This window comes from Adiantum capillus-veneris, chromosome 1 (genome assembly GCF_014529385.1).
Source record: "Adiantum capillus-veneris isolate H3 chromosome 1, ASM1452938v2, whole genome shotgun sequence".
NCBI lineage: Eukaryota > Viridiplantae > Streptophyta > Polypodiopsida > Polypodiales > Pteridaceae > Adiantum > Adiantum capillus-veneris.
The window spans coordinates 76,392,612-76,404,938 of record NC_140931.1 but is presented as its reverse complement, the minus strand read 5'-3'; the positions used below and the strand labels follow the sequence as shown (position 1 = coordinate 76,404,938).

The window sequence follows — 12,327 nt, the reverse complement described above, 5'->3', positions numbered from 1 at the left end:
AAAATTAGGCTATTAGCTACGAGAAGTAGTCGTTGATGCCAATTTTAAAAGATACACTAGTGGTATCTTTCGGCTGAGAATATTAGGATAAATTGTTCAAAAAAGGGGGGGTCGGGTCTGATGAGCCCTTGTTGCATTTGATGCATGGTTTTTTGTTGGGCTGTTAGCGCAATTGTGGTGTCACATTGATAATATAAACTATGCATTGAGATCTAGGTGACATTGCATACCATGATGGTGGTTTTTTAACCATGCAATAATTGATCATTCTGGATTTAATAAATTTCTTTTTCGCTTAAGGACTGGTGTATGAATACTCGGGTATACAGTTTTGGTATATAATTTTGGTTCCTCTCACTCAAACTAAAGGTAGAGGATGTGATATGCTTAGCTGAGTTATCTTTTGCCTAAAGCCAAGAAACGATGTGTTTGAAAGTTGTATCTAATGCTAAGGACAAAGTTACTATGTTTTGACTAAATGGTTTCAAAGATGGAAGTGATAAGAAGTATAGCACATTTTACTGATTAGTCTAGGAGAGCTATTTGACCAATTCTCCACACCAAGTAAAAGAATGACAAACTTGCTATAGAAAATCTTAATGGTGTATGGTTGGGAAGTAGGCACAAAATAACTTTGAAACTAATGGTGGTATTAAGTCAATTGGATCAGAAGGGGTGGTGGCCTTCTGATCAAAATGATACAGATGTAAATATATGTTGAAGAACTAATAAAATTTGGGCTATATAGAAACCATACATATAAAAAATACCATAAAACAAAGAGGTAACGGCCTTTCTTACAAGGTAAAAAAAGAAAGAAATTTTTACAAAAAAACATGTACACTTTGGATGTTTGTTTAAAGTAAAAAGTGTTGTAAGTTGGACATGGATAATAACTGATATAGTCCATTGACACCTGTAAAACGCATTCAAGACTAACGCATCTGTTGTCTTGTTTGAATGGATGCAGGTGTTGACTCTATCCATTCTTGGATTTTTTTTTAGTTTGAAGCAAATGTTTGTCCATGATCACACTGGCTCATACTACTTGGGAAGTACTTCTTTAATGGGTTACTATCATTGTATACTAGAATGAGGCCTCATTCTTATATGCCATGTACAAAGATAATTCTAAGACTGAGTTGTTTTTGTACTAATCATTGCCTTTTCTATAAAGCCAGTTGTCTTTTGAATGTTAAAGTTTATTTATGTCTTATTATTTAAGTAAAATCAGCTACACACACGTCTTATACATAAGGTTTTTTCATTCTTTTTGGAAAAACCAGGACGCTGGCTTTGGAAACTAGTTTGATTCTTAGTTCTAGGTTGGATCCAGTGCCTATAAATCCTTTTTTGGTTGGCAGAGGTGTTAGGTGGTCCTTTATAGGCTAATGTTCTAGATACCTACTCACGGCTATTATAGTCTGTGACTTTGCCGGTTTAAGGATTGCAGGCCCACCTAATTGTATATTTTCTTTCAGGATCACAAACATTTTGAGTAAACCATGACCCGGAGAAGCATACCAGGATTTTATAACAAATTAGGTTTTACCTACTAAAGGACCATTCTCCAAAAAAAGCCTTGGCTATTAGAACTAGACATGTTCTGGATCGATGCGCCAAATGCTGTGTTACATATTACCATAAGTAATCCCTGACTTACTAATAATTTTGTCTATTGCAGACCCTTGCCCTCTCGCAAGGCCTTGAACTATCTTTTGAGCCCCTCTCTGTGGCTACCTCTCATGTGTTGGCAGTCTCAATGCTTCTAAATTAATATATGATTCAGCTCTTGCCTCAGATAAAAAGCTATCTATATTAGACATGTTGTCTTTCAATGATTGGGTCAAGATTCTGGCTCCCTTGGACAAGGACTCCAAAGATGGGGTTAGTATGATTTCCCACTACATAGCCCAACTACCTATACTTTCTATAAAGTATCAGCAAGAGCTGGCCTTATTTTGTTCTTTTGGGGCTAAATTATCTAACTTTCTAAAAAAATTATGTGGCCTCAATCCTTCTTTTATCAGTATCCCTGTTGCTCCAACAGTCCCTCAAACCAGTGGATCTTTTGCAGAGATAGTGCAACACTTGAAGCTATCAAGGAATTTCAAAACAATCTTTGCTTCCTTAGTGACTCTAATGTCTAATGGTACCCAAAGTGTCCAAGGTTTTTCCTTTCCTACCAATTAGACAAATTGAAATTGAATCTTTTGGTGTGGACCATCAGCTCTGGGTTTTACCTAACAAAGCCTTTCTAGCACCAATTCTTAGTGAAACTTGGGTCTATCTGGCTAATCTTCCTGCTCCACAGTTGAGGAGTGTAGACTCAGAATTCTGAAAGGAGGACAACTCTTAGACAAAGAAGAACTCATTAAAGCCCCCTTCAACCTTAACGTTATTGACCATTCCAAATGCTCTTCCAATACATGTCTATACATTCGGAGAAAAGGGAACATGGAGTTTGCTAAAAATAAACCTGACCTCTACACGGAATCTATTTCGACCATATGTTAAATGTGCATGTAAATTTCTTGACCCTAAAGCATCATGCAAATCCAGGATTATGTGGTTTGACCATGCTATCTGGTTTATCCTCAACCATCTAGACCAGCTCTTCTCGGGGAGCCGATGGACTTTCATCTATCCCTTATTTGTTCTTGGTTAGGTGGCCAAGCTAAACAATTAGTGATTGATCATATATTTTTCAATATCTTTCGTGGGCTTATGTTGGATATCCTTAAAGAACTGAAATATGATGAACCTGGGACATAGTTGACTACATATGCAAACTACAAAGGTGTTAAGATTATCACCAGTTTACTCAAGCCATGTATTGAGGATGATGATTCTCCCTCAATAAAAAGACCTAAATCTCTAGCCACCCCCAATTCATTCACGTCATTTTTGACACCTATCTCGTCCTCTAATTTTATTAGAGGAAATCTCGTACCTTTACTAGGGGAAGAGGAATAAACACCCCTATGCGACACCTTCTTGATTTATGATTACTTATGTTGTGCAGGTTACTATTGGCCCTTTGTGGAAGGATGCATCTTACCAAAAAGACTTCTTGCAAAGAGTATATTTACCAACATTGTCTTTTTCAAAGTGACCTTCGGGATTGGGTACACCCAAGACCCTTTTTTGTGAGTGTTTTGACTTACTTTTTGGAAACCATGAAATACTTGATAATGTACTTATTGGTTGGAAGTATCAAAAACCTATTAAGAATCTGGTTTATAGTAATGATTTTTTACGACACAACACCGTTCCTATTTGTGCTTGTGATAAATATATCCCTTTTTGTAGAGATTTTGATACTTATGGCAAGCATGTATGTACCTGTAGTTTTGATCTAGTTGAGAATACCACATTTTAAAAAATCCTAGCTAAAGGACTTAACCACATACACATTTTTCCTAAAAACCCATACCTCGCTTTATCAGCTTTACTTAGCTGTTTAATTGACCTTGTCAGTACTCTCCAGCTGGAGAAGTCAATCCTACTGGACTTAGCAAAATTGGTCTTTTTAAAAAAAATCTCGCTCTTACCATATAAATGGTTGTCTACTGAAAGCACATGGATCACACCACAACTGGCTGTTGAATTTCAAAAGCTTTCACAGGACTGATTTATAGTAGGGCTGGATAAAAGTTCAAACTGTCCCACTCTTTTATGCAAAAACTTGGCTTGGAAAATAGCTCACTCTCATGTTTTCGGGAAGGAATTCACACCACTTAACACCTCTCTGTATGAGGTCACTAATATGATTTCAGAACATCTAGATAAATTAGGCTATTTTCTTCAAGATACCAAACTTCCATACTTTTTTCCACCTATAAACTACACAAGCATTAATTCAAATGGAGATCTAATGTCTCAAATGGTATTTTACTAACATTACCAAAGATATCACTCTTTGCCTTGACTTGGTACTTTCATAATCTAAATTTGTATGTGCCTCTAAACAAAAATTTTGCTTTAACTTTCTCCAAATACACTATAACCCTTTTTGGCTAGTAAAAAACTCCACAGTAGTTACTCTTAACCTCCCTAAATAGATTTTCCATCTCTTCACAATCGATATTACTCAATGTATGAGAACATATCCCTGAAAGGATAATTAGGATTGAAAGATGTTCTATTACAGATGATTAAGCTTACCTTCAAACGTGCTAGGAAGAATGGTTTCTTCTACATGTCTCTCTCCAAAAAACCTAGATGGATTAAGAAAACACAATCTTCTCATTCCTTACACTTCTATGAGGATAAACTATTTAAAAATATATATTGGGTCCTTGATAATTGCACTATTCTCTTCGGAGGACAGTGCTTTAACCAAAGCGTGGGCATTCCCATGGGTTTTTTCTGCTCACCTCTTATGTGTAATTTATACTTGGCCTTCTTTGAATATAAACGGTTTCTCAAAACCAGGAGTGACATAAGCAGCTATCATAAACTTTCACTATTCAAACACACTTATAGATATATGGATGACATATTAAGCCTCAACAATAAAACATTCTCAAACGAAATCAGTCACATTTACCCTAATTGCCTAAAAATAGAACCAACATATGGACAAGGGTTTAATTCATCAACCGGATTCTTTTCTACTTCGATACAATTCCTTAACTTTATAATTACACTTCATAACCCCTGTGTGGGAGGTTATGACCAACGGTTTACTTGGAAGAGGGACCTATAAGATATCCCACCCATTGAATTCATAAAAAGGAACAATAATCCACCACATAAAGCTGCTCTTAGTACCTGCATCATCCTCCTATATTTGATACTGTACTCCTCTTCTAACTGCTTTTTAGCATGGGAAGATATCAAGATACTTATCCATAAATTTTGCCTTAATGGATTCAAGAGGTGACATAATTAACAAAATCATAAAATCTCTTTCTCAAAATTATTGCCTGCGGGCTTACATTTCAACCATATTAACGTCATTTCTCTTATTAGGTAGTAGGCCCATTCACAATGGTCCTACTATCGACCCATTGTGTATGGTGCCTGGGACAAGGCGGGTACACACACACACACACACACACACACACACACACACACACACACACACACACACACACACACACACACACACACACACACACTTAAGTACTACTACAACTAATATTTAAACCTCGTTAAAAAAACCCGTGATATCTAGACTCCAACAATTCCCATAAAGATAGGTTTGTTGAGGACTTTCTAGTTTTTTAACACTAGTCTTGTTAACTGAACCACAGTGATTGATACTATACTACAACTATGTACAATTATCGGGTCCTTTTTAAATAAGGCTCGCATAATTCAACTCTTACCACATGCACATGCTATTGTGGATTTGTGATGAGCTTGATCTGGCTAGCATTTGAAACCCATAAGGGTCGTATTAATGCACCGATTAATGAGCTACTATATATTTTGGCCAATGCTGCCTGATTGCCCTGCCCGATTGCCCCAAATGCTCACGTCTTCTCATCTGTGCACATCTATCGTTTGACTACCCCTCATCTCCACACACCTATAAGCTTGCGTCTACACACACACACACACACACACACACACACACACACACACACACACACACACACACACACACACACACACACACACACACACACACACACACACACACATATTCGCACACTAGCACCCTTGCACACACACAAAAGGCGGTACGATGCCATTCGTTTGCTGCATCTGGATCCTTCAGCTTATGATGGGTAACCAAGGTGTATAAAGAAACACATACCCACACATTCTCTCTCTCTCTCTCTCTCTCTCTCTCTCTCTCTCTCTTTCTCTCTCTCTCTCTCTCTCTCTCTCTCTCTCTCTCTCTCGCGCGCGCGCACACACACACACACACACACACACACACACACACACACACACACACACACACACACACACACACACATACATGCACAAGTACAAGCAACGTTATGCCCTGACGGTTGGGATTATTTGAAGCGATAACCTACAACGTCTGCTCTGATTTCACACATGATGTCGACAAATGTGACTACTCAATTGATTGCCTAATGGGATAAATGGCGTAATACATTATACTTATCTGCTGTTTTTGTTTATAACCAGGTGTTATCACTGTGTTTTGGAATACCGTTTAAATTTTATTGACTTTAAGAAAGGTGCATCATATATTGTACGTTTAATGTTTTCAAAAATCGGGAACATTATATACATGTGTACATTTTTAAGCTGACCTTGTAGGATGATAGTTGAAATGATTGGATCCAACTATAATTCATCTAATGTACAATAAAACTTTCTTGAATGTACATATTCTTTCAATAATCACTAATCGTTGGAATGTGGTTTCATTTTTGCTCTACCCTAAGATGATAATTGTATATTTTGATTACAAAGTTCATAATACACGGTGGGTTTTGAAATTATACTCCACATGATTATGTAGTTCGCAGTATACGGTGGGTTTTGAAATTATACTCCACATTCAAATGATATGCTGTTACATAGATCTTTCTATCTTGTACAATGTGGTACCTAGGACATTGGACTGAATTTGTGAACAATAACTTCACGAATTTAAGTTACAGCCGGTAAGTGGGCACACTAGTCATTTACAAACCTTTTAGCAATAATATGGCCAAATGCTAATGAAATTAACTTTGGAATTAAATCTCTTGACTACATGGCATTAATATTCAATTTCTATGACTTGTGGTGCAGAAGGCACACATTATGTATATACACCAAGTCTCTATAGGCTTTGTGTTTTTTGGAACAATCCAAGTATTGAAAACCATTTTTCTTTTAAAAAAAAAGATTTTTGTTAAGGATTGGGTGAGCATTGAACCCTATATTGACATGTGGGTAGAGGAATGGTCTATATAGGGCATGGAGCTTGCACTAATGACCTCCTTTTGGTTGATAACATAAACAAAATTGAAGGTGAATATCTTGCATATTAAGGCTAGCTTGTGATTGTTTTGAGTAATTAAAACAATTAATTGACAAATGGTTTAGACGATTGGATCAACAAGGTAAGTAGATTTGAATTTGGTCCGGGTAAAGTAAGACATCATTTGACATATATCTTGAGTCTTTTTTTATAAAAGGTTGATATTACAAATGAAATACATGGGATTAGCATTGATTAACTTAAAAAAATTTGGTCCGGGTAAAGTAAGACATCATTTGACATATATCTTGAGTCTTTTTTTATAAAAGGTTGATATTACAAATGAAATACATGGGATTATCATTGATTAACTTAAAAAATAATGTAGATGACTACATTATTATTTAAAGTTTCCAATGTAGATTAAAAAGCCTTAATCCTCATGTGAGGGTCTCCAAAGAGATGGCAAGTACTATAACTTTTTTTTACAATTCTCCGTAATATAAACAAGATGCGATCCAAATTTTTCAAAGGACTTCTTCTTGGTTTTACATTAGCAGACATATGTTTACTTTGGTATTTGTTTGAAAATAAATGGTAGTCCGCTTGGTAGCCTGTAAGCTAACTCTACAGGTGTGACCTGGATAACAACTAGACCTAGTTTTAACACTTGTAATACACACAAGAATAACGAGTTGTCACTGAATGATTTTTATGGATGTAGATAACAACTAGATCCTTCTCCTCATAAGATTAGTGTAGGTTTGTCTCTAGGGACTGGATATCTTCAAATTGAATCACAACAATAGCAATACCTGGAGAAAGGAAGATCTACATCAAACATGTCTTCATTCAGTAGTAGTCCAGGCTAATTTAAACTATTAAAACAAAAAATTGACATGGTGTAAAACGTATCTTTCAATATAATGTCATTGTCCTTGTCCACATCTCGAGTCTGGTCTACTCCATTGCATGGTTCAATAGTTTGTATAATCAAACTATTGTTAGTTTTTCATTTCAAACATACACACACACACATGCGTTATGAATACAATCTTTTACATCCCTTGGGATTATTCCATAATACTAAAAATTTCTCCTCCTCCTCTCGCTTCTGAGTTACAATTGAAAGTATTCTTTTGGAATTGCAATGGATAGCCATGGAATGCGAGGATTGGCATAGATGAATTAATTAGAAAAGCTGATGTTGTACTTATAATTGAAATCCGGAAGCATGATGCATGAAGGATTAACTAGCTAGAAGAATACAAGGTATCCTCATTGATGTGGTCAAAAGATCTCCAACAACAAAGAGGGCAATGAGGGGTAGTATGCAAGCCTAAGGAAGGGTTGGAATAATTTGTATCAATTGTAAAAGATGACAAACAAAAATGTTATGTATAAGTACGGGTTATGACACCAAAAAGAGCACACCTATTTGTAGCTGGTTGCTACATTCCTTATCATGATACCCCTTTTATGCTTGTATGGATAGAGATCAATGATTTATTGATTTAGAGGAGGATATTGCTTAGTCTCAAGGAAAAGGTGATGTTATTGTCTTTGGGGACATGAATGCGGCACAAAAATATTGAACATAATACACAACAATTTGATATGTCATATATTTTAAGGGGTTTCAAGGGGGTTGGAGGAAGTTCAATCATATGATTGTACTTCAAGGGATGAGAAAGAGCCAAATCGATATGGAAAGCTACTTCTACACATGTGCAATAGCACGAGTATGTTCATGCAAATGGTGAATTTTTATGGAGTGGACTTGGTGAATTCCCATGTAGAAAACACAATGGGGATAGTGTAATTGATTGTATGCTACTCTTTAAAACCATTGTGTACTGCACAAGTTCATTCTTAGAAAATGGAGCCTAGAATCAACCTATCGGACCTTGTGTATTGACCTTTACATGTGAAGAAACACCTAGGCATGAAAATCTCAACCAAAGTGAAGAAAACTTGTGTCTTTGTATGGATTTTAAATGAGCATCGATGTATATTGAAATGGTTGAGAAAAAGTTATGGATGACAAAGATCCAACATAACGCACCATTGGAAAGTAAACGAGAAGCTTTCAAGACCATTGTTGTGTTGAAGAATGTTTTGCCATAAAGCACCTTTGGCACAACAAAGGTAGATCACAAAAGAGGTGATTTGTTAAAGAGTGTCAAAATGCTCGAAAGTCTTTGATAAATCTAAATGTAAGGACAAAGATAATTATCAAAGTCATTTTCATGCATACAAGGCACTAATTTAAAAGAAGACGAGAAGTCAATCAATAGTTTTTTCAAGTCTAAGAAAAGGCATGTGCATGTGGAGAATTATGGAGAAACATAAAAGGAAAGTGGGGTGAGAGTATTCTCAAACTCTTTCCAAGTTAAGACACAAACACCATATATGCTCCTAATTCTTGATTCGGGATCTCTTTCAATTGAAGTTATGGGTTGTGAAGTATATGATAAAGATGCATCAAAACTCGACACATCGACTTCCTACAATTGCATGAGAAGTAAGAAAAGTTCAAAAGATGTACAAAAGCAAGATCTTGAGCATGCTATGGATGCAATCCATAAAGAAGTGCTTAGAGAGATGGAATACACACTTGATACACGATGACTCAATAGACTCGCCATTGAATGAATATTTTCTACAATTCCAATGTATTATGGCTTGCGAGGAATCTAGAGCGTCAATCTTCATACATTACACCACCCATATTGCCCCCAAGTACAAAACCATGTTTTTTGCCAAAAGAGGATATGTACTCACATATGCTTGATCCTATTCCTTGTCAATGATACACACTATTGCAACCATTCGGCTTAGCTCCCATTCCGTTCAATGTGATACAACGCATTGGGGCAACGGAGAAGAATCCCGTCGACTATGAAAATTATGCTCTCTAGAAGTTCAAGAGTTTAAGTACCACACACTACAAGAGTTCTCAGCTTTTTCTCACATCCAAAGTTGCTTCCCTCACATTTCTAGCCATGACCTAGACCTATAAAGTCTCCTAACCATATCGTGGTCTCTCCATTGCAACTCTCATCACCAACTATTTAACCTCCAAGAATGATAACCAAATCTCTCTCTCTCTCTCTATCTCTCTCTTCAATAATTTTCATAATCAAGGGCCATAGCCTACTCCTCATGGAAATTTTAATCTTTTTGAAGCCTATTCAATTGGTAATAACATTGTCAATGTGTGGCACTCACATGCAGGTATCAATGGTGGTGATTGCTGCATACAATAGTAGTGCAACAAGGTGCTCGACAAAGGTGTTGGGCATGGATCATGATGGTGTTATTTATCATGGTGGTTGCCCCCTTGGAAATGTGGGTGACTATTGGCACCATCGACGACCCTTTGTTTGCAATAATTAGTAGTGATTTATATAATAAGATTACTCAATGCGCAAATTTGAACAAACTTGCTCTCTTCATGGGGAAAACCACTCATTGTGCACAAGTTTTCATTCTTCCTTTTGGCTAATCACCTATTGATTAACTATTGCAATTGTTTCTTGGCTATGCCAAGATTGCCACGTATTGGAGCACTACAAGAGGTACTTAATAGTAGCGACGCTCGTAGTGCGACGCTCAAATGTGAAAAACCACGGCATCGCTAAATTACAAGTAACTTAGCGACGCCGTCAGGGCTAAAAAAAAAAACCGAGAGCATCCGAAAACTTAGATCTCAGATATGAGTTTTTGAGATCTGAGTTTTCGGCGTGTGCTCAAGCAAGCAAGGTAACGCGCACTCTCCCTCTCTCTCTCTCTCTCTCTCTTTCTTCTCCACACACACACACACACACACACACACACACACACACACACACACACACACACACACACACACACACGAGGAGAGGAAGGAGAGCCAGGTATGCTCCTTCCCTCTCCTCACTCTCATGTTCCCTTCCCCTCTTTCTCTCTCCCTCTCTCTCTCTCTCTCTCACACACACACACACACACACACATTGTGTTTTTGTGTGTGTGTGTGTGTGTGAGAGAGAGAGAGAGAGAGAGAGAGAGAGAGAGCACAAGCATAAACAAAAAACGCACACACACATGCATAAACAAAGAATGCACACACATATTGAGAGAGGAAAAGAGAGAGAGAACATGCATAAACAAAAAACGCACACACACATGCTAAACAAAGAATGCACACACACATTGAGAGAGAGAGAGAGAGAGAGAGAGAGAGAGAGAGAGAAGAAGAAGAAGAAGAAGAAGAGAGTCTTAACATCGTAGGAAACTATCCCAAGAGACCTTAAAGATCTAGTCGACAGGAGTTGAACTCAAGACCTGTTATTCATGAGGGAAATGGCATAACCAATCTATCACACTTCGGTGATAGAAAAGTTATACCATTTTTCTCCTTTTTTTATTGGCATGCACACCCACCCACCCACACACACACCCGAGAAGAAGAGAGTTTAATTTAATGTCGTAGGAAACTAATTAAAGAGACCTAAAGATCTAGCCGACGAGGAGTTGAACTCAAAACCTGTTATTCAAGAGCGAAATGGCATAATCAATCTACCACATTTGGGTGATAGAAAGGTTATACCATTTTTCTCTTTTTATTGGCACACACACACACACACACAAAAGAAGAAGAGAGTTTTAACGTCGTAGGAAACTATCCCAAAAGACATTAGAGATTAGGTTAGATGTAGACTTACGTTAAATTAGATTTGGGTTTATTTAAGTTAAATTAAATTAGATTTAGATTTATTTTTAGTTAGATTTACTTTTGATTAGATTTAGGTTTATTTACGTTAGATTTATATTTACGTTATATTAGATTAGATTTATGTTTATTTAGGTTTATTTACGTTAGATTTATATTTACGTTATATTAGATTAGATTTAGGTTTATTTAGGTTATTTACATGTTATTGAAGAGGGAAATGACATAACCAATCTACCACACTTGGGTGATAAAAAGGTTATACCATTTTCCTCTTTTTATCGTTTAAGATAAGGTTAGATTTATATTTACGTTAGATTAGATTTAGGTTTATTTTGAGTACACCGAAGGATTATACTGCCTACGCGTTTGAGAGTGGCCGGTGTCTCGATCACTGTGTCGGAGATGCTTAGGAGTGACTCGAACACTGTGTCGGGGTCACCTAGAGGCCTGGATGATGAGCATTCATTGGACAGGGTTGCTATAGTTCACGGGAGGGACATGCCAAAGTGATACACCTACCTCATCAATCGTATGTCCGATGAGACCATTATGACCCCTGCGGGGAAGCAAGTGATGGGTCGCATACAACAATTTTGTAGATGTGAATGGGCCTCACATATACAAATACTTCAATGCAAGAGTTTAATACTCTCACCTCTCCACCCCGTCGATCCATGATGGAGGTGATGGGACAAAATCCTCCTCAAAG

General features: G+C 37.0%; 1 protein-coding gene across 1 annotated transcript in view; it reads left to right on the top strand.

The window, feature by feature from the left end:
* The window catches only part of LOC147465001 (heparan-alpha-glucosaminide N-acetyltransferase-like protein (DUF1624)), a 73,228-nt gene extending 72,117 nt beyond the window's left edge, over positions 1 to 1,111 (top strand). The window contains exon 13 of the mRNA XM_086517400.1: positions 971 to 1,111. Within this exon, the coding sequence (XP_086373526.1) occupies positions 971 to 1,096 (126 nt within the window). The 3' untranslated portion in view covers positions 1,097 to 1,111. The remainder of the gene's footprint in view (positions 1 to 970) is intronic.
* The last annotated feature ends 11,216 nt before the right edge of the window (positions 1,112 to 12,327 follow it).